We start from the raw sequence: 21,173 nt of genomic DNA on the forward strand, positions 1-21,173 counted from the left end.
CAGTGTATGTACTGAGCTAATTAGAGGGATTTGACATTTTGATATTGAATAGATTAACTAAGGACTAAAAAAATATTACTGTAATTTTCAATGAAGTCAGGGCATGGACTGGTCTAAGTAATGGCTCGGGTCAAATGACCTACTTGCAATGTTCATTAATACCAGTTACTACTGCTGTACTGATATTTTGGACTGGCAAAATGCTTTACAAAGAATCAGTATTGACTGGTATTCAGCAGATAATACTGTTCTATGCCTTGAAAAGAACATTTTTTCCCTTTAAAAATGAAACTAGAACTTCCACAATAAATCATTATGACCTTGGTAATAATTCAGTTTTTCCATTTAGGTGATACATAGATGCTCTTTGCATTTTTTTTCTTTTTTAGTAAAATTTAGTAAATGAGACAAACCCAAAGTGTCCTGATCCCCAAGCACAATGGCATTCCAGAATAAAAGGGAAAATTGTTGAGAACATGCCCACTTAGAGGGGGGAAAATAGCAAAAGTTAACTAAATGTATCCAGCTATAAGGCTTTAAAAATAATTTTCATGTTGTATCTGCACCTTTGAAATCTACCAAGGATGCATAAAATCAGATGTGTGAAAATGTTTACTTTCCATCACTACAGCTGATTTGCTTTTAGTAGAAAATTACAATTTGTAAATTCTTTCTCATTTGATTCCTCAGTAGTTGCTGAAGTCAACGGTGTGACTTCCTCATGTTATCTGACAAGTATTAATAAAGTGTTGTGTCAGTGTTCCTGATTTTATGTTCCCTTGAATACAGAGTGTTTTGTCTCTGGTACAGGTAAGTGTGTCTTGACAGTTTTCAGTTACAGTAGAACTAGTACTACACATTACAAATGTTCCTCTTCTAGTATCATGTCATCATTACCTTAACTCCTTGTGGAACTTCCGTTTTTTCAAAGGAAAAAAAATTTAGTGACCATCCTAGTAATATCCTTCTTGTAAAATTTTGGTGTTGGTTACATGTTTCAGTATCTCTAATGAAATTCAAAGTTGAGCTCTACTTTCACAGTGAACCATCTCCTTTTAGCATCTCATTTCAAGTAGTCTGTGCACTGTTTTAGTTGTGTGAGAAACCTTATCTAGATACCTCATTGCCACCCTGGTGAAAAAAACCAGTGTGTCCTTTAGAAAGCCTCCTCAGTGTTGCCAGGGATGGATGCAGTGTTTCCAGCTGAGATTGTCCAGGTGTTTCTTACACCAAGAAATGGCCATTCTGGGGCCTTCAAAATCATGCACTTCTGGTGTAGAAAGTATTTAAACTGTACAACTGGGCTGTCTTCTGTGGGTGTGGTGGAAGCATTTTTTCATCATTTCGTGATTTTTTTTCTGGTCAGCTTTGCAGAATGAAATGGATCACACATGAGAACTGATTTGTCTAATGAGTATATCCTGCATCTTGCAGTATTGTGCTAAAGTGTGGGTTTGAGCTGAGGGATGGCTGTTTTGCCAGTGCTTTACAGCATGAGCAGTTGAAGTTTATTACTTCTCAGGCCATAAAATATGCTTCTAACAAATGCTCTATTGCATGAGCCTCTAGTGCAGTGTGTATTCAGAGAAAGGCTCTTAGATTGAGCTACTCTGGAAAAGGAGGCTGCCTAAAAGAAGCAGCCTCCTTTTCCACCCATTGCATCTAGTTGTCTTTAGTTTTCCCCACTTTGGCTGGACACCAGGGACCCATATCTACAGGGATTTCCATGTGCAGTTTAGCATCTGAGGAAGCCACTTCTCACCTGTCCCTCTTGTCTCTCTTCAGGCTGGGAATCCTTTTCTGCCTGTGCTAATGGATATAGAAGGCCTATCCTATAACTGCAGGCTGGGCGTTTTGTGTGTAGCTGCCCTCCCTAAATGGCAACTTTCTGCTTGTAAAGGAGAATGTGATTGGAGGGAGTGAATTTCATGGGGCATCTCTTCTGGAAGTCAAGGAGTGTGTAGACCCTCCACCCTGCAAATGGTGCACACATCAAAATAATCATCCTGAGGGTGTGCTCTTCTTAAAAGTAGGAGGTGGAAAATGATGCTGTGAGATCATGGCAGGAGTATTTACCTCACATGTGCTTTTCAAATTCCTCCTAGTGCTCCTGCGTGACAGACTCATGTGAAATTCCAGATCTGCCAACAAATGAGGAACCTCACTGTGTAGCTGCAATATGTGCACAGTATTTAGTTTTAGACTCCTGATTTTAAAGGCTAGATGAGATTACAGAGTTCTAATTTCAAGGTATTTACCATTTTCTTACCTTTTTTCCTCTGGGCTGGAGTCAGAGTCTGTACCATATTTAAGGTTTCCAGGCTGATTGCCAGCACTAATGCGTCATTTCAGTAGACCAGCCAAGATGGTTCTGCCAGGGCCTCTGAAGTGGCCTGCACATCTGTTAGGGAGAAAGAAGAAGCTATAGGCCACCATCTGACATTTGATGCCTTGCTGTCATAACAGATTCATTGAGAGCCCAACTGGACCTGATTTCTACTGTGCAAAGTGTTGAACAGTAAGGAACACAATTGTTCTGGGAAGGTTTGCTGTGGAGAAATAGAAAATGAGTAGGAAAAACCAGCTAGAGAATGTGCAAGGAGGGATAGGAAATTGTGTATCTTTCATCTGGAGTAGACCCCACTGCCTGGGAGCCTGGACATTCTGAAAGGAATGCAGCAAGACCCCAGGGAGAGCAGTTGGCTCTAACATCACTGATAATGATGGCAATATTTGCCTCAGGAAGTTGGGATTAAATTGCTTTATTTCTTTAACCATCTGTTTGAAATAGCTTCTTACCATCTTTTTTTCTTTCATCCACAAATTACTTTTATATCAATATGCCACATTTTGCTGTCCTAAGAGCTTCTCAAAAGCTTGCTATTTTTAGGCTTGTAATAATGGATGTGTGCATGACTCCTCAGCTGGCAAGCAGCTTGTTAACTCAGACTGGTGCCTGGTTCTTGCCTGTTTTTTATATTTTGAGTCAACTGTATCTTTTAAGACAGAATATTTGAAATAAGCAGAAGTAGGTGTATAAAACAAAAGGGGAGGCCAAAACCATCTGATTTTCCTTATATTCTTTCCCTTTTCTGCTGAGTGCATCTTGGGTGTGTTGGAGTTGCTAGAGATACACTGAACAATTGCACTGTACAGGTTGGCTGATGTCTTGTAATCCTGTAAAAGTAACTGAAGTTAGAAATAAACTGAATAAACAGTAGGACACTGGATTAGTCTTACAGTGGGCAAGTCAGTGTGTAAAAGCTATCAGGAGGGTTTCCACTCTCTAGAATGTTACCTTAGTTCAGTTGTGGCAGTAATGAACACACTGTAATTATGTAAAATAAGTTAATTGGCATTGTGTGATGATGGCTCTTCAGGTGATTAAGTTAGCCCGGTAAATTCCCTAGGTTCCCATCAGGAATGTGGCTAGATGGAGTCCAGAAGACAATTCAGGAGTTAAGTGCAGGAGCCTGACCTTAGGTAATGTAATAAATGAGATCTCTCAGCAGCATGTCTCTTAAAATAAACAAGGGAGAGTTCTGCCTATGATTGTCTGTAAGATAATCATGTTCTTTGAACTTTCCAGTTATTTACATATAATACACTTTACTTTGTCCTTTTTGACTGCGGCTTAATAGAATCAAGTACTGATCAAGAAGAGTAGCTATTGAAATTGGTTGTCCTCTTTCAGAAGGAGCTAAAAGCAGTAGCTAAATATGTAGTAGTATGCAACTTCTCTGAGAAGGAGATGGGAAAATACCAATTTTGAAGCAATGAAAGTCAAAATCAGGGCAAGAATCCACAAAAGTAATGAAGGAAAGTAACATTTCCCAAACAGAAGAATTGTTTCTTGTGCATATCTGCAAAAATACAAACTTATGCTTGGGGAGTAAATTGATAATCAAAATCACAAATTTATGCTCAGGGAATAGATCAATCATCAAAATCACAAACATTAAAAAGATTTCTTTCCTATACAAGATTTTTTTTTCACCTTCCAAAGCACTTGGTATCCTCTAAGAGATGCAATGTAAACCATTACATAGATGGCTGATATCATCTGCTCTATCAGGCAATTTTTCTTAACTATATTTTCCTTTAAGAACATAGGGATTTCCCCCAGCTTCTTCAGTTTTACTGAGTTTTTGTCATGCTTTCAATGCAAAGTTTGTTGTCAAGGGTACGTGCCACAGGAGAGAATTAAACCACCAAAATCCTCTGGGCATGCACCAACCTAGTGCTTAAAAATTCTCCCTCTCTGTGAATTTTGTTTGAACCAGGTATGACTTGCTTTTTATCACATAGTCCACATCCACATGCTGACACCATTTGCTCATATTTCATTCCTTCCTGTAGGAACTTTCAGCTGCTGTTTAACAACTAACATGTTCCACCAACAGTTACTTTCCTTCCTCTTTTAGACAAAAGGCTGTTAAATTCTCTTGACATTTGTCCTTAAGGTGCCAGTCCTGGAAAACTCTGCCTGTTATTTTGACTGCAGTTGGAAAAAGGAGATGCTTTTACATCTATAGGAGAATGATTTTTCTTTTAGGGACTAACAAACTATTTGTAGTTAGACATTTCACTGCTGTTTCTAATAGCCCTTGTTGAATCCTTGCCCTGTGGTAATAGAACAACACAGGGAAAGAAAGTAGTGGAGATGCAGGGAGTTAAACTGAGTTAAGCTGCCATGAGTTGGTACTGAAAATGGTATGATTTTAATATTCCACAGAGAACTGTGGAATATTAAAAGGAGGGAATGGAAGAAAACTGTAAAGGCACAGCAGCAATTTATTCTTCTTGTTTCATTAGCTTACACAGCTGTGCCAGCACACATCCTAGCCAATCTTTGTTAAAATAAAAATAATGCTGTAATTTGCAGACAAGTTTCCATGTGGAGAAAAACAAAGACTCAGTAGCATGAAGCTTAAACTCGTAAAGAAATTTCTTTTCTTCAAATATTCTGGTAGGCTATGAGATTACACTTTTTTCTCTATTCCTGTTTTCTGAAAAACATTGCACCTAAGGAACAAGGATAAGCAGAAAACTGTTTTCTTAAAAAATTTAACTATCCTTAAAAAAAAAAGTTTGCATCAACTTTGACACAAAGTTACATTAAACCAAGTCAGATACTTTTGTGGCACAATGAGGAAAAATGTTACAGAGTAAGATCATATTGTGTGCCTTATTTCATAACTTCACATGAAATGGTTTTGCTTCTGATTGAAGCCTGAAGTTCTTTCAAGGGATAAGCTCTTTGTAACTTTTCAGGAAATGCTGAGCTGACTGCAGGGTGTACCTCTCCTGTGTAACAAAAGGGGAAAAAAGGATAGCTCTTGCTGGTAGGGGAAACTGGCTTTACTTATGTCGTCAATCAGCTCTGTGTTAGGGAACCAGGATGCCTCTTGTGTAAACTGTTAACATTTAATGTATTTCTAGCTAAATGAATGGGTTTAAGAGTTATTGACAATTGCAATATTATTGCAATAACTGCAATTAAAATCTCCTTAATAAACTACAGTTTTAATCCCAGATACCAATACAGTCAATGAGGGAACTGAAATTTCTTAAGGACCAATGAGAAATTATGTTCATGGCTGTAATTTGGTATATCAGAGAGGTGTAAAATAGAATATCAGACTACTTGTTTGAATTACTTGTTAGAATTGCTTATAAAGCAATTGAAAGATAGATTCCATTTTTAATATGATTTGAGGATCAGAGATGAAAACTTAACCAAAGTAACTCTAATCAGGTGTCTCATTAACACTTGAAAATGTGGCTTGGTTTACTTAACTAAAGCATATAGAAATGTGAAGACATTTTTCATAAATTTAAAATAATTTTTTTTTCTTGTAGCTATTTGACCAAAAGCAGTTTTCTGTGGACCTGTGTGCATTCTGACACCTTCAAAGATACAGAAACTGACAGGAATTGGAAATTTGAAGCCCTGCGATTTGTTAAGTTAAAACAAAGTAGGCATTCTCAGCCTATTGAAATATTTTATTTAAAAATAAATCTATATAAGAGATAAAATATCATACAATGATAAACATCTTCATTCTGTTGAAATCAATTGACCTGACTGAAAGCTTGTAGACAGCTGTGTTTTGCAAGATAGTTCTTTAATTTTTGGTTGTACTCAGGTATGGGGTTTTTTAAATTCCTTTTTGGAAGAAGAATTTAATGGTCAAGTGGATAGAAAGCTGTATAATATTAAGTTTAAAAAAGCCTTCCTTTCTTTTCATCTCTGCCTAGACCTTTGCTGTGATTTATTTTTTCAAGTTCCCATAGTAAAGAATTAGCTAGTTTAATGATGAAGGTGAAGTCAGTGAGATTCAAGTATTATGTGAGCTCCAAATTAAAAAATGGAAAACATATTTGGAAACTTCTTCTAGAAAGAGAAAAACTGTTTTACTGAAATAACTGAAAGAGCTTGGGCTTTTCAAAGAATTGCTAGGAGATGGTTTCCTGGTATATCAAGGAAATGCTGGGCCTTTGACCAAAACCACGTATCAAAACAGTGGTGCTGAAGGAAAGGAGACCTTGTGGCATGTTGTTTCCGAGTAACACTAACCTGGAGGAGGAAGGAAGTGGGGGCTGAATCAGGGCCCTGGCCTCTTCCTGTCAGTACAGACCAGACTGACAGCCAAAGGCAGATCAGTGGAGCTTGGGGGCTGGTACGGGAGAGCTGCTAATGCTGCATGTATTGGTGCTCTGTGCGGAGCTAGGGTAGTTTCTCTAATTCTGAACCAGGCTGCAGTTGTTTTCTGACTTCCTGGTTATTAGTTTGTAGTCTGAAACTTGATTTTCTCCTGTAATGTAAACCACAGATTAAAAGTCATTTTGGTCAGCAAAATTAGTTTCTATCCTGCTAATTCTTGCTCAGCCTAGATAACCTACCTAATCCTTAGTACCTTGGCTATCAAAATGTTTTTTCTGTTGTCTCTTTTGCTCTTAATTATTTCATTTAAAGCTCTGTATTGATGCCATGCTACCCAGAAAATTTAATTTCTAGTACAAGGAGCTCAATATTGAGGGCTCTGCATTGCCATAAGAATATAACACTAGACTTGTGGGAGCCAGATGTCTCTTCTCAGTTCCCACATGCTGGACTCAGGAGGGAGAAAACCTCTTCCCCTGCCAACTCTGCTGGAGTTAATGAAGTTCAAGTCCACATCCAGCTTGGTACAGAGCATTCTAGCTGTACCAGGGATTTCTGGCAAGGAGAGGAAGATATAATCTCCAGGCCAGGCTGGATTGTTCAAACATCTTAAAACTCTATTGCTACCTTACAGGTAGTCACTGTTACTATACTTTATCAGCTTTCAGCTTTTCTCAAATCAGGGGGCTTTCACTGCACTGTGCACTTGTAGCTGAAGCCTGGACTGGCAGGTAAACATATGAAAGGTTTTATAGCTTTGACTAAAGAAGTCCTAGAGACACAAACTGCTTTCCACCCTGCAGCTCAGCCTAGCTAGGCTTCCCTGTTTCTGCACACAACTTAGCCATGCACAGATAAATTATGCTTTTGCTTAATTAGATAGGTGCTAAACCTTCCCTGATTCATGACCTACATCACATATGTGCATACACTGGGCTTCAGATTTCATTGAAAATCTGGCTGTGGAACTTCGGGATGTACATCTGGCAGAATCCTTGGGGTTCCTTGCATAAAGTGACATTAATATGAACTTTGTACAAGAAAATGTTTTAAGTAACACTCATGAAGAGATGGTCTAAACCAACAAGCATTCACAGAGTGTCCTCACATAGGTGTAGCTCTCTTCAATTTTACAGGGCTTGCTGCTGACCTGAGCTACTTTCATAAAGCTGTGGACACCTTCATTCTTAAAAGGAATGACTGTTCATTCCTGTGATGGCAGTCAGTTTTCTTTTGCTTCTATGAATCACTGAGGGGGCATGTGTAAACATTTCAAAGTGAAATAACAGCATTTTTCCCAAGTCCAGAATTAAATGGATAAGCAAAATTTATTCCACTATTTTTTTAATGAGGAAATACTAAAGGATTTTGTCTTTTATCCTTATTACTCTGATTCTAAGATATTCCATAAGCTGGTAGAGATTGGTGTTATGTTAAAGCTGAGTTAGTCTATCTCAAAACTCTCTACATGCAGAGAAATTGTTGAATTAGATCATAAGATTAGAGTAGCATTATTTAGCTGTTCCCTGGCTGTAGCTTGTCCTTGCTTTGTTAGATAATTTCCTACAAAAAGAAACTGTTCTCAGCATGCTGCTATATTTGGTGTTGTATTGGGCTCTTGCAGTATCATATGATTGGACAAAAATGCTCCTTTTTTCCATATCTACAAAACAGAGATGGTACTCACCTAAATGAAATTAAAGTGATGATCATGTTAAGAAGATGCTGATCTTCTGGCTAGGTTGGACCTCTCAGCTGTCCAGCCCTACCATCAATTTTTAGTTCTGGAAGCTATGATAGTTTGCTAATTTGCTCTTAAAAGACCAGGCTGAATTCCAGCTCAACACAAAAGCATATTCCTCATCTCCATTTTAGCAAAGGTCAAAAATTTTTTGGAGTAACTGAATTCCTAAAACTCCAGGCCAGAACCTGATTATGAGAAATGGACCTTTAGAGAAAAACCTTGTCTTTTTTTTTTTCTTGTAGTAGCATGGAGATGGTCTTTGTGAGTCACAGCATCTCTGCAGCAGCATCGCATGCTTGTCATCTCTTCTCTTGCATTTTCTCTTTGGAGCCTGACAAGGCATGGATCAGTCATGTCCTTACTGGAGGAAGGACAGAGTGGTGGAAACTCGCAGGAAAGTCCTGTGAAGGCTTTTGGAAGTGCCCTATAGTACCCCCAGGTAATAGTTGCACTGAGGATGTGCAGGTTGCACATCTATAGATCAGTGTGTTTAGCAGAGAAGGGTGGTGTGTTTTGGTTTGTAAAGTGGAAATCTGAGTACCTCATATAAAAAATAGCATTCCTAATACAGACCCTTGGAATGCCTGGTTATTGATCTCTGGAAAACTCCAGGTCTTACACAGGTAATGTTGTTCTGGGGCAGAAAAAGCAGTTTTAGGAGCGTTGTTGCAGTTACTTGAAGTAATGGGGTTTTTATCAGAAAAAACAATGTTATTGGAGTATGGAGATAATTTTAGGTGTTACACTGGTTCTTTTCAGATGTAGTTAGAAATTAATTACTGTTTATCCTCTGTGGTTTTTTTAAACTTTAAAATTAGTTTCGTTAACTAAGTTAACGAAATTAGTTTCGTTAAGTGGAGAAAGGAAAGCAATGGTGCTTTCACTCTTTTGTGTGTATACACATTGATAAACTCACACACAGAATAGGTATGCTCTGGCAGGACCAAGGGACCTCAATACTCCTTTTGAGTGCTTTATTTAAAACAGACATGATACTGTAGAAGAAATAATTATTACTGGATGTCTACTGTAGGAGTAATAATGGCTACTGTAAAAGTTAAAACAACTCTGGCATGCTGACAGCAGAAGGCTTTCAGAGTAATCTTGATTTCTGTTCTGGACTGTCTTTGGGAAAGTTCCCTTCATGAGCAGTGAGACCACATGTAATTGGATGGTCTAACACAAGTACACATGGACCTCAGAATTCAGCTAAAGTGGCACAGCAGATACAGTTAATGCTTCACCCTTATAAGAGGAGCCCAATTAAAATAGCAGATACTATCAAAGGCAAAAGTTAGGACTTCTGCACTGGTTTTGTAGCTTCCAGAGTGAGAAGTCTATAGCAGTTTCTTGAATATAAGCTGTTTCTTGAATGAAACAACTACTTCTCAGTTCCCTTACAAGAGGAAAATACAGTATTTCCAGGACTGTTAAAGTTTTGAGGGTTTCTTCTTTTAAAGTCAGCTTCTAACAGTTGTTGTAACCTATTTGCAAGAGGATCAGTCTGTAATTGTTATTTACAGAGGGGAACAGTGTAATTGTCCTTCTGTGGGCAGGGTTAGATTTTGAGAATTTCCAAGAGAACATGTGACAATGTAAGTAAGACTTTCTGTTGAAGATGACTCTAGAATCCAAGATAAGGAAATTAGGAGTTTTACAGTAAGTTGTCTACTGTCTTCAACTATTAACATTTAACATTTTAATTCTGGATACTATTTCTTACTAACCCTTTATTTGGATTGAAGATTGGAAACCAGATGTTAAGACTTTGAGTGGTTTGTTTGGGGTGTGTGAGTGTCAACCCAAGAGGGAGTGGTGGCATTTTTAACAGAGGACAATACAAGAAGGCCAAGAAGGTACACCCAGTCAATTTATCGGACAGGCTTTTTTCTTTATTCAGGCTTTTGTTTAAATTAGCCCTAGACAGAAGAACTGGGCTGAGAAGTAGTCGAGAAATCATGATCTAGCCATAAGGAGAAATAGAATTAATTTTTGCATGAAGTATGTAAATTGTTATGTGAGACTAAATTTTAATCCCTGTGACATGTTCTATTCTGCTGAGGGTCTTGGATTTCTGCTGAGAAGCTAAGGGGAAAAATCTTGCTCCTAACATTTAAAGCAGACTAATTTGTCTGCACTGCTATGCACAGTCCTTGTAATTAAGAAGATCAAGGCAAATTACAAGTGGCTGCAGAATGTCTTTCTCTATTTTTGTAAGGCACTTAAAGTCTGGGTGGAACATCTGTTTCCTCCTCCCCACAGCTCATCTCAGAGATTATTATGATTCTACTGAAATCTCACAGTGACATGTGCTGCTATTCAATGAAGATGTTTCAAACACCTACACAAAACCTAATTGCAGCTTCTGCCACTTACTGCCTCTACTGAAAAAAAAGAAAATAAAAGGAATTTCAAAGTTTTGTGAGCTAAAATGGGAGTTGCCAGTCTGAGTTACACCTACAATAAGAAGCTGTGGCAGAAAGTACTTAAAAGCATGGAATTATCCGGCATTGCTCATGTCACATGTGCTGAGAGATCACTGCCTCTGCAAATATGACTGAGCTTTTGCCATTCATTTCTGTCCTCAACATGTCAACATGAGGAGTGCAGAAATTGTGAAGATCAGAGAGGAGATGTATATACAGAGATACTTTGGTTTGAGTCCCTTCCTCCTGCAGAGATTCTTAGTGTGGTTTTTGAGAGTCAAAAATTCAGACTTGAAATACATTGTTATTTCTGTGCAGAGATGAATTTCCTGTATCTCTACAGTCCAATAAAGTTCAGATGTTGGTGAGAAACAGTGATGGGTACATACCATCTGAAATTTCAAAACAACCAATTTTCATTTTTTGCTGCTCCCTGTGATTGGGTGCAACACCCTCCACTGTGCAGAAATGTTTACAGAGTGCTTAGAGTGATGACAGAATCTGTTTCTGAGTTTAGAGCATTTTTTGGGCCCAGGCTCCTTGAAAACACCTCTGTGAGCAGGGCTGACCTCTGGCTGGGCTAGCAGGTTGAACTGAGGTTGGAGATGTTTTTGCAAGTAAAGGCTTTTTTAAGCATTAATGTCCGTTTCCTCAGCCACCAGACTAATCACTGCATATTTGTTACAGCTTCTCCTTGCAAACAGACTAATACTGCTTGATGCAGCTGACTGCTGTGAAATACAGAGGCATTTTTGTCAGTTCCTAGGGAAAAAACTGACATTTCAGTTTGTCTTTTCATCTCAGTTGGTGTGAAACTGTGTTGGTCTGGTAAAATCAACAGAATGGTTGTTAGGAGGAGTTACCATCCCTGTCTTTTTGGTACTTGCCTATGCAGCTGGCATGCCTTAGCTATGACCACCTTTGGTGTTGATTTAAAGTAATCTGGTTTTTTTGGCACTGACCCGGATAGGGACTGCTTTCACAAGCATGCCAATGAGATAGTAGTACAGTAACAGCTATATATTTAAATGTCAGTCACTGTAAGGCGATGCCACTGAAGCTACCAGTACAATTTAATAAGGGAGATCCAGAGTGTAAGCCATGAAAGCTTCTTGTCAGGATGCCTACAGTCATAATGGTAAAATCCTGTGAAGAAGGTTAAAGTCCCCATAGTCTCAATTCCTTACTATGAAAATAGTGTTTCAAAGAACAAAGTAGCTCTGCTAATTTACTGTCCTGAAATGTTTATAAAGATCCATCTTTGATGGCGGAGATTTCAAACCAGAAAACTATATAGAAAAGTGATAGTACCCTGAAGAGAGAGATACTACATTTTAGTGAAGATGGTTATCTATATACATATATATTCTAAGGTCAACGTTTGAAGAGCTCTTTGACCAAAACTCAAATCTGTTGCTGCTTATAGAAATTAAATAGTGTGTTTATCTAAGCCATTGAGATGTAATTTCAGTTTATACCATGTTAGTACAACTAATCCTTTCACTGATGTTCAGCTTCTGCCAATTCAGTCAATGGACTAATTGTGTGAAGGGAAGCATACAAGCACAGCAGTGTTTTATGTACTACATCTCACCACTTCCTGACCCTGTCTCCCTGCACACTACCTTCTTACAGTCTTCTAGCCAGATCTCTTGTACAGTTAGAAATGCCCAGATTAATTTTCCCTGCTTTGACAAGCTCCTTTACATTGCAGGAGGCCAACATTTTTAGTGCATCCATAGGAAGCGTCTCCACTACAGCCTTTCACCACACGAGAGACAGACTGAAGATGTAGGCAGCTGACAAATGTGAAAGCAATGAAGAGGTGTTCTGAGGTTGACAGCACTTTTCATAGTACACTCATTTTCTGGGAAAGGCATGAGAAGGGAGATAAACAGGCAATGGTTTTGGCAAGCTGAGAAGAAGCTGTAGCAGACCAAGATGTTCCAAAGAAATCACATCAAAAAGGTAAGGGAGCCAACTTCATCCTGTCCTTTTCTCCTGCTGCTTGAATATTTTCTTGAAAATCAGCAATTCTTTCTTTGAAAATGATGACATTTTCTGGAGAATCCTAGAAATGCTATAAAAGTAATTTAGCATTACTTTGAAAAAAACACAGTACTATTTTTATGGCTCATTCTAGCCCCCTCAATTCCTGCTCAAAGTTGGGTTTTTTCCCAGAAGCTCTGCAAACTGATAAAATAATAACAGTCCAAACATCAGAAATATCTCTGTGTAACTGCTGCATATGGAGTAATAGTCAATCAAGATGGGGGGGAGGGCAGGAGGGGGGAAGCCACAGAGTTTATAAAAAGTCCTACATAAGACTTTGATTCAAGACTAGAAATAACTGAAAATAACTCTGAAAGTCTTATTCTTAGTCAAACTGCTTTTGCTTAAGGGTGTGCCAGCAAGGATGCATGCCTAAAAGGACTGTGACTCTCTCTGTCAAAAGAGTGTAATGATGTCATGCATGCATCCAAGGGGAAAGCACCAAGGGGTTAATTTGATTGTGTTTATGTCTAACAATGCGTAATCTAGGATTTCACTCAGCCTTGATACCTAAGTGTACAGTCAGCTGGGTAAATGATGAAGTTCCTTGCACCAGCATGGGTTTGGGCCAAACCCAAGGGACTTTGAAAATCTCTCTGGTAATGTTCTCAGCACAATTGTTTTAATGTAGCTTATAGCTAGATCAATATTCAACTTCCATAATCTAATTTTTTTCCCTTTCCTATGTATACTTGAAGAAGTTTTATTAAAAATGATAATGTTCCCAGTTCGACCTTCTCTGTGGTCTATAGTCCTAGGCAGACTGGAAAACATAGTCGTACTGTACATTTTTGCACAGATTTTCATAATGTTATAAGAAACAGAAGAGGGTCTTGAAATGTTAAAATAACGTGCAATGATGACAGTTTCAAAATTGCAACAAAGCTTCTGTTGAGTTTGGGTAAAATCGGTCTGAGTGTTCCTAGAATATGTCCTCTTCCTCATTATCTCGTTTTTATGGGAGCATCTGGTAGGATATGTCAGACAATGATAGTTGCAGTAGTTGGCCTTGATAACAGTTTTTAGTTTTCTGGTTATCAGATTTCTGCTCCAGGTCAGGCTTCATATGTTCGAATGGACTATATTTGTCATCTGGCGTTTTCGAAAAAATCTGCCTGGAAGCTAAAATGTATGTGGTAGCTGTGGGACTGAGTGCCTTCCTTTCAAAACTTGAGTGAACACTTGAGTGAACTTTGAGAACGCCTGAAGTGCCATCAATGCCTGGATTAACCAAGCACTTTAGCATCTGAACCACTAGACTCTTCCAAGTTATTGTGAAGCATGGGAGTCTGTGAGGCCTGGACTAGTTTCCCATGACCAATGGGCCAAGCCATGTTATTAACATTGAAAGGGATACATATGGGATTTTTCACATAAGGATCTTGGCACCTTTAGGGTCTTAGCCCAAGCACTTCACAGCTTTGAGATCTACTAGAGCAGCTGAGAAACAAGCTAAATTAGAACACGCTAAATGGTCTGGACTGAATGACCAAATTCTAACTTGTCTGTCATTTATCTTTCAGGTCCTCAGGCTCCATCAGCCACCGTCTGATCATATTGCAACAACACAGGTGTTGCCATGAGGATCAGGACATGTCCTGTCTGCTTCACAACTTGTCTTTTGGTCCTGCTGGGTACACACCAGAGAGAGCTCCACATAGAGGCAGAGCACACATTTCAAGAGAGCTGACAAACAAGTTCCTGCACATACATGTATCTGTGTAGGAGTACTCCAAGACCAGAGGCCTCTGTGGCACTGCATGGATGTAAGAACTGTTGCATGTGTGGGGTTAGACTCTGCTTTTTTGAGATATGATGCTCCGACGAGGATTTATTCTATTTCTTCCCCGACTCGTAGGCCTGCTGGTGGTGGCCTGTTGCTCAGTGTCTATTGTTTATATGTTGGCTTGTACACCCAAGGGTGACAACCAGCAGCTTGCCTTGCCCAGGGTGCACAGACCAACTGTGAAGGAGGGATATGAAGCCATTCTGCAAGAGCGAGAGGAGAAACACCGCAATTACATCATCAGCTTGAAGAAACAAATTGCCCAGTTGAAGGCTGAGCTCCAGGGCAGGACCGAGCAGCTTAAGAACATGCAGAACCAGTACCCAGACCCCTTGGACATTCAGCTTGACCACAGTAGGCCAGAGAAGGCCCAGGCTAACCTGTTGGCTTTCCTGCGTTCCCAAGTAGACAAAGCAGAGGTGCACAGCGGTGTTAAGCTGTCCACAGAGTATGCAGCAGTGCCCTTTGAGAGCTTCACCCTCCAGAAGGTTTACCAGCTGGAGACAGGGCTGACACGGCACCCAGAGGAGAAGCCTGTAAGGAAGGACAAGCGAGATGAGTTGATAGAGGTGATCGAGTTAGCAGTGGGGAGCCTGAACAAGCCAGATGGGGTCAGCAAAGCAAAACCCCGCCTATACACAGCCTCCGACTTCGTGGAAGGTTCGTATGCAGAGAGCAGGTTAGAAGGTCCACGCAGTGCTGGGGAGGAGTTCTGGGTGACTGAGCTGCTGAGGGAGATGGGAGCTGTGTCAGAGCACAGATATCTGGGATGGTGTCAGTGCTGTGACCTAGTGATGCTGTCTTGGGCACAATTGCAAAATGGCAGCTTTCCTGGGGAACAGGACTTTGTGACAATTTCATGTCCTGTAGTGACACCAATGTGTTCTCACAGCTCTCTAGTCATGCACTTGCTTCAAAACTGACAAAGCAAGGAGTGATTGACCAGGCTGCAATCCCAGATCTATTTCCAGAGTTAACATTGGCAACTGCAGTTCAAATCCATGCTGCCATTCTCCTCCTTTCTGCTTGTTGTTTAGTTTATCTTTTCAAAGTATGTTTCTACAGTTTTTATAGGTGCTGAACAAGCATGTATGACTGTTTGGCATGACCTCTTCCATGTGAGAGGGTGAGGAGAAAGGAGATGTTTCCTGAAACATCTGTTCCTGAAACACTGCTTAATATCAATTAGGCTGTGAGCCTGCCTTTATGCATAATTAAGAGACTTTCACGAGGTACCAGCGCTGTGCTCGGGGAACAAGAGCAGAAAGATGTAGGGAAGAGATGCACACTAGTGCTGGCTCTGTGGAGGTTCTTCATACACTAATGGTCTTGCTGGCTTTCTTATACCATGGTGAAATTCTCCAGAGGGAGGAAGTCTTTCACATGACTCAGAGCTCAAGAAACTGGAAGCCTGTGTACAGCTCAGTCTGAGCTCAAGGAACCTTCCTTATGTCCTCCCCTGCAAGGCAGGTCCTTGCTTCTGCAGATGCAAGGGAACAAATTCAAATTCTCACTCATCGGTGCAGACTGATTTGTTTGCAAATGCAGTGATCCATGTATTGGGGCTGGAAACAAAGAGACTTGGCAGAAAATTTCCCTGCCAAATCCCTTTGGACATCTCTGTGACCTCTTGTCATTCTTTTTTCCCACCTTTGTTCTCCCAAGAAAGGCAAAAACTGCCAATCAAAGGAGAAATCCATTGCTCTGTGTAACTTCAGTATGTGTAGGGAGGACTGAATTATCTGTTCCAGTTCTGCATTTCAAGGATAGTTTGGACTCAGAACTTGTTTTGGAAACAGTGCTCTGCAGGTGCTACTGCCTACACAATGAGTAATAAGCTGGATTCTGTGTCAGCTTCCGGCAACTTAGTATAAGTCCAGCAACACAGCAACCATGAGTCCATTAACCCAGCCACCAAGCCAGCTGTTTTCATTTTCTGGAACTGCGATGGGCAGCTGGAGATTTCTGGGAGTGCCCAGATTTGCACTGAAAGTAATAGCACTAACTCTCTAAGTGTTTTCCAGCTGCTTAAGCAATAACAGCACACAAAACTATGTGTCTCTCATGTTAAATGTGGGGCTACTGCTCTCATCTTAAGGTTGATCAAGTGGAGACATGTGCTGAAATGAAAATCAAATGAAAATCAGGTAATCAGGGTCAGAGACAGGATTTAAAATCTGAACTGCTGCTGTCAGTTTTGCTGTCATGTGGGATTTGTGTGCTTGTTTCTGCTCTACTTAGAGACACCTTTGACACCAGCTTTGATCAAGTGTGTTGCTGATCCTGAGTCTAGCTAGAACATAGAGTTGTGCACAGTAATCTTGTTTTCTTGGCCTCCTGTGTGGATTTTTCTTTTCTTGTGGATCCTGGCACCTGCCATCACTTTTTCAGTATTAGTTCATTGTTAGGCAGGATGGTGGTGTGTGGCAATAAACTCAGTAGGGGTCTGTATCTCTTCCTTTTTTTTAATTTTGTGCATTTATTCTTGTCTTTGCAGAGGGGAAATGTTTCTTCAAACACTTCTTGCATTAAAGGAGAAATGTTTTGTCTCTGTGGCATCTTAAAATTAGTGTTGCATTCTCTGCAGTTTCTAGACAGAGTAACTTGTGTGTGGAAATTAGATTATGACCCTAGTACCTTACATCGGAGTTAAACTCCTTCTCAGCAGATTTGCTGTTACATGAAATTTGGATAGGATTCTCAGTTCTCCTTCCAGAGCAATAGCTGACACGTAGTGGAATTTTCCATTTTTCCCCCCCCCTTAATCAAAACCAAGGGAGCCACACCTTCTCCCTGGAGCTCAAGATGTATCCATCTGGCTGCTTCTCTGCTTAGCTTCTCTCCTGACAGAGGCACTTGGACTATTCAGCTGCTATAATGCTCCCCTCTCCCCTTGATTCCTCCCACTTATGAACGAAGTTCACTAGTTTTCTGCCAAGGGGAGTCAGTAAGAAACAGCATGGGGAAAAAAAGACATTTCTGTGTATTATAAGCAGGTAAAGGACTGTTCTGTTTCCAGTAGAAAGCCACTTGTTCAGAAAGCAGGATAACAGGTCTGGTCATTAATTTATGTAAATAGCAGCAGCGCCAAATAGATCTGGGAGTTGCTTTTTTTCTCAGAGATGGAGATGATATTTCAGAGACTGACAAGCCTCAGTAGTGTGTTCCATAAATGAATGGAATCACTGCCTGATGATATTTTTTCCTAATGTGAACAGCTCCAGAAAATCCCCGGATTTTTAAGAAATGCCCTGCTGTAACACCTTCAAATATGCTGGATCAAAAGTTTTCCTACTTAAGTATGTGGCTGTCTAGTGACTGGAATTTTAATCAAGGTCTCAGAGGCAAATGAAAAAGGAGTAACTTTGCTTCCTCCAATGGACAGCTACTGGTAGTGGTCTATCTGATGGAATTTTGCCATGGCTGCTTACTGGGAGAAAGGAATGATGCTTTTCATCAAAGGATAAGATGCTGTATCTTACTGCATGTGAAGTGGGAACACCATTGTAGTACTGAGTTAAAATGAGGACAACAAATTCTGATAAATGCTTATAGTGGCTCCTACATCATCTAAGCGAAGGGAACTAATGAACATGAGTCCAGGGAGTGTTTCTAGTGGCACTAGGAGACTTGAAGCCTGTAGTCTGGCCTACAGAGGCTAGAATTGTCATCCACTCAACAGCATTTTCTTAAGAATGCATGGCTGTTTGCTAGTTACACATTTCATGTAGATCCATATAGTTGGTAGTTGTTTGCCTGCCCTGCTGAATAGACATCAGGTGTTTTCCATTTCTTTAGAGAGCTCTGGGAATTGCTGCTCTGAAGACTGGAGACTTACTGCTCTTTCATCAGTTCTTCAGCCCAGGCCATTTTTGCTTCTCACTTGTTCTTTCCCTTCATCATAGAGCCAATCTATCTGCTGACACAGAGCTCCTGTTTACTTTTTTACACTGGGTTTCCAAAGGCTTTGACTTTTCTCTCTGCCTCTGAAAGAAATGGTGCATATTCTGAAACATACCTGCTGTAATGGAAGCAACAGATGATCAATTAACCTTCTTTTATCCCTATTTAATATCTGGCCTTTCCAAGGCTTTCATTTCAGAAGCAATCTTTTAAGGAAAAGGGTTTTTTGTTTACTTTTTTGAGACTACTTTTTTTCCTCTCCTCATAGCTCATATCTCAGAATTGAGGCTGTTTGACACATCTTCCTGAATCACGTAGAAAGTCCTGGTGGCACAAATAAAGTAGAGCCTTTGGAAATGGAAAAAATTTGTAAAAGGCAGGATGTTCTGCTGGGTGAGTCGCCAGAGTGACTCAAGACATTCAGATTCATTTCCAAGGCTCACTGCCTGCCCTTGGGCAAATCACTTTGTTCTCTGCTTCTAAAAAGAAGATACTTTAAAAGGAAAGAACATTTTTAAAAATGAAAAACAAATAGTTTAAATATTCATGAAGAATAGCCATTTTTAATTAGAGGCATTAAACTTGCACACAGTTCTCTTCAGTATAAAATGTTAGGATTATAAATTCTTGGATTACCATTTTGTACAAATGCCTGCACCTAAGCTACTTGTTTTCAGCCATAATAGAGGTACTAAACAAGAACAAAACTACAGAATTAGAAGCAGCCTCTGTGTGTATGGCCCTATGAGGGACCACAGTCAGGTCACAAACTTGCATTCTTCTTTAAGGTACTTCTTATTTGGCAAGGTTTCCTTTATTGGATAGTACATCTCTCCAGGGAAGTGGAATTTGTGGGGTCACTGTTTCTTGGCTGGGGTAGGTAGAAGAGAATGTAAAAAGCAAAAGCTGAAATATTGTGTGGTAGATACTATTAGATTTGTTAATTTAATTTAGAATTTTTTTAGTATGAAAAAATGTCAGTTCACTATGTCAAACATGTGAAACAGTCCTATCAAATTTATCTCTAAAGGGAATGAAAATCAGATTTAATTTAGAATTTTGTTTATCTGAATGTCAGAAAGTTGCCTTAACCTTTCAAACACAAACATCTTTGGTAAAACCTGTGTTCAAAAACTGCCTGAGCAAATGAGTGCACCGAACAATGCACTCAGATCATCAGCAGGCTTTCTGTAAGGATAAATGGGTGAGCAGAGTTCAAAGGCCCAGATTTCTACTTTCTGGCCACCAGGAGGAGGAAATCAAGGGACTATTAGGCCACTGTTCAGATGAGCTCCAATTCAGTAACAGATGTAGTTCATGGTCTGCAGCTTGGGCAGACTTTATGAAAAAACTAGGAGGAGTCAAGGGCACAACTCTGAAAGATTAGCAGCAAAAGAATTATGGAGCTGCTATCTCCCTAGATTCATTTACTATGCTAGAAGGAGGATTGGAGCATTTGTTGAATCAGCTTATATTAAAAATAAAACATTAAGTGAATAACAGATCAGCAAATCTGCATATATTATTAACCAGCTGAAGTGTTCATTAAGAATAAAAGACTTGGAGAACGATAGTGAAGATAAGACAGCCCACAGAACTCTCTCCAGATAAAATCACACCTAATTAGTTTTTTTATTATACCAATGTAAAAGCTGTAATACAGGATGAAGAGAATATATCACTGCTCTTTGAAGAAAACTTTGACCCAGACTTTCACAAGAAATACAGACAGAGCTGACAGACTATGGGTCAGATGCCCAGCAATGTTACACATCAGAGAATAACCAAAATTTTTAAAAAAGCAAGCCTTATTTTGGTCTTGTTTTTCATAACCAGAAGAAGCTCTGCTTCCTAGCCAGATGGAGAGGGAAAAAAGAAAAAAAGGAAGAAAAGAAAAACAAGTTAAGAGAAGGAGTTTTTTTCAAGACATTTGTGCTTGTCTGTCTCTTTAACTTCTGCAAGAGATGGAAGGCATTGCAATTATACTCTTGTACTGATTAAGTTGTTAAGATGTTTACAGTGGCTTGATGACTAGTTAGAATTAGCATTAATTTTTCTTTCTTAAACCTAATGGATTTCCAATGAAAAAGCTTTATTTCAGTATACACTGTAGGGACTGAAGTATCATTTAGAGTGGGTAAAATCTATAGCCTTTTTGCCAATTTGATCTCATTTAGGATATTATAGTATTTCGGTGGGGCATGATCAAGGCTTTTATAGTTCATGCTGGCTCTCAGTATGAACCAGAGCAATTTCACCCATCAAGTATGTCAAAAGTTTCTTCCATACAGGAAATAAGTACATGATTATATGAATTAAGTATCCTGGTCCAGCCTCTGACAAACTGTAATGTTATCCTTGCAGACCATTACTTGACCAGGAGTGGGCATTCATACAGAAAATAGCAATCTCTTGAGAGCTGAGTAACAGGAGAGTTTTGTCCTGACTGACAGTGGGTGAAGTTGATGGCTGGGGCCTGTTTGCACAGTTTTATCACGGGACTTTCCAGAGAACCTCCCAGTGCTCATCAGGAAATTGCCTTTCTGGGAGATGGCCTAATCCCTCCTGTTGCAGAGAGGCAGACTGCCTTTGTAG

At 39.6% G+C, this 21,173-nt stretch overlaps 1 protein-coding gene across 2 annotated transcripts in view; it reads left to right on the forward strand.

Moving 5' to 3' along the window:
• CSGALNACT1 (chondroitin sulfate N-acetylgalactosaminyltransferase 1) overlaps nucleotides 1-21,173 on the forward strand; it is a 41,640-nt gene that overhangs the window by 11,842 nt on the left and 8,625 nt on the right. The window contains exons 1-3 of one of the 2 annotated variants that reach the window (XM_030947592.1): nucleotides 8,744-8,850; nucleotides 12,552-12,805; nucleotides 14,413-15,335. In XM_030947592.1, coding sequence (XP_030803452.1) covers nucleotides 14,702-15,335 — 634 coding nt within the window. In that variant the 5' untranslated portion in view covers nucleotides 8,744-8,850; nucleotides 12,552-12,805; nucleotides 14,413-14,701. Of the gene's footprint in view, nucleotides 1-8,743; nucleotides 8,851-12,551; nucleotides 12,806-14,412; nucleotides 15,336-21,173 lie in introns of those variants that run through there. The other variant, XM_030947591.1, reaches the window with a different exon arrangement.

Source organism: Camarhynchus parvulus, chromosome 4, assembly GCF_901933205.1.
Source record: "Camarhynchus parvulus chromosome 4, STF_HiC, whole genome shotgun sequence".
NCBI lineage: Eukaryota > Metazoa > Chordata > Aves > Passeriformes > Thraupidae > Camarhynchus > Camarhynchus parvulus.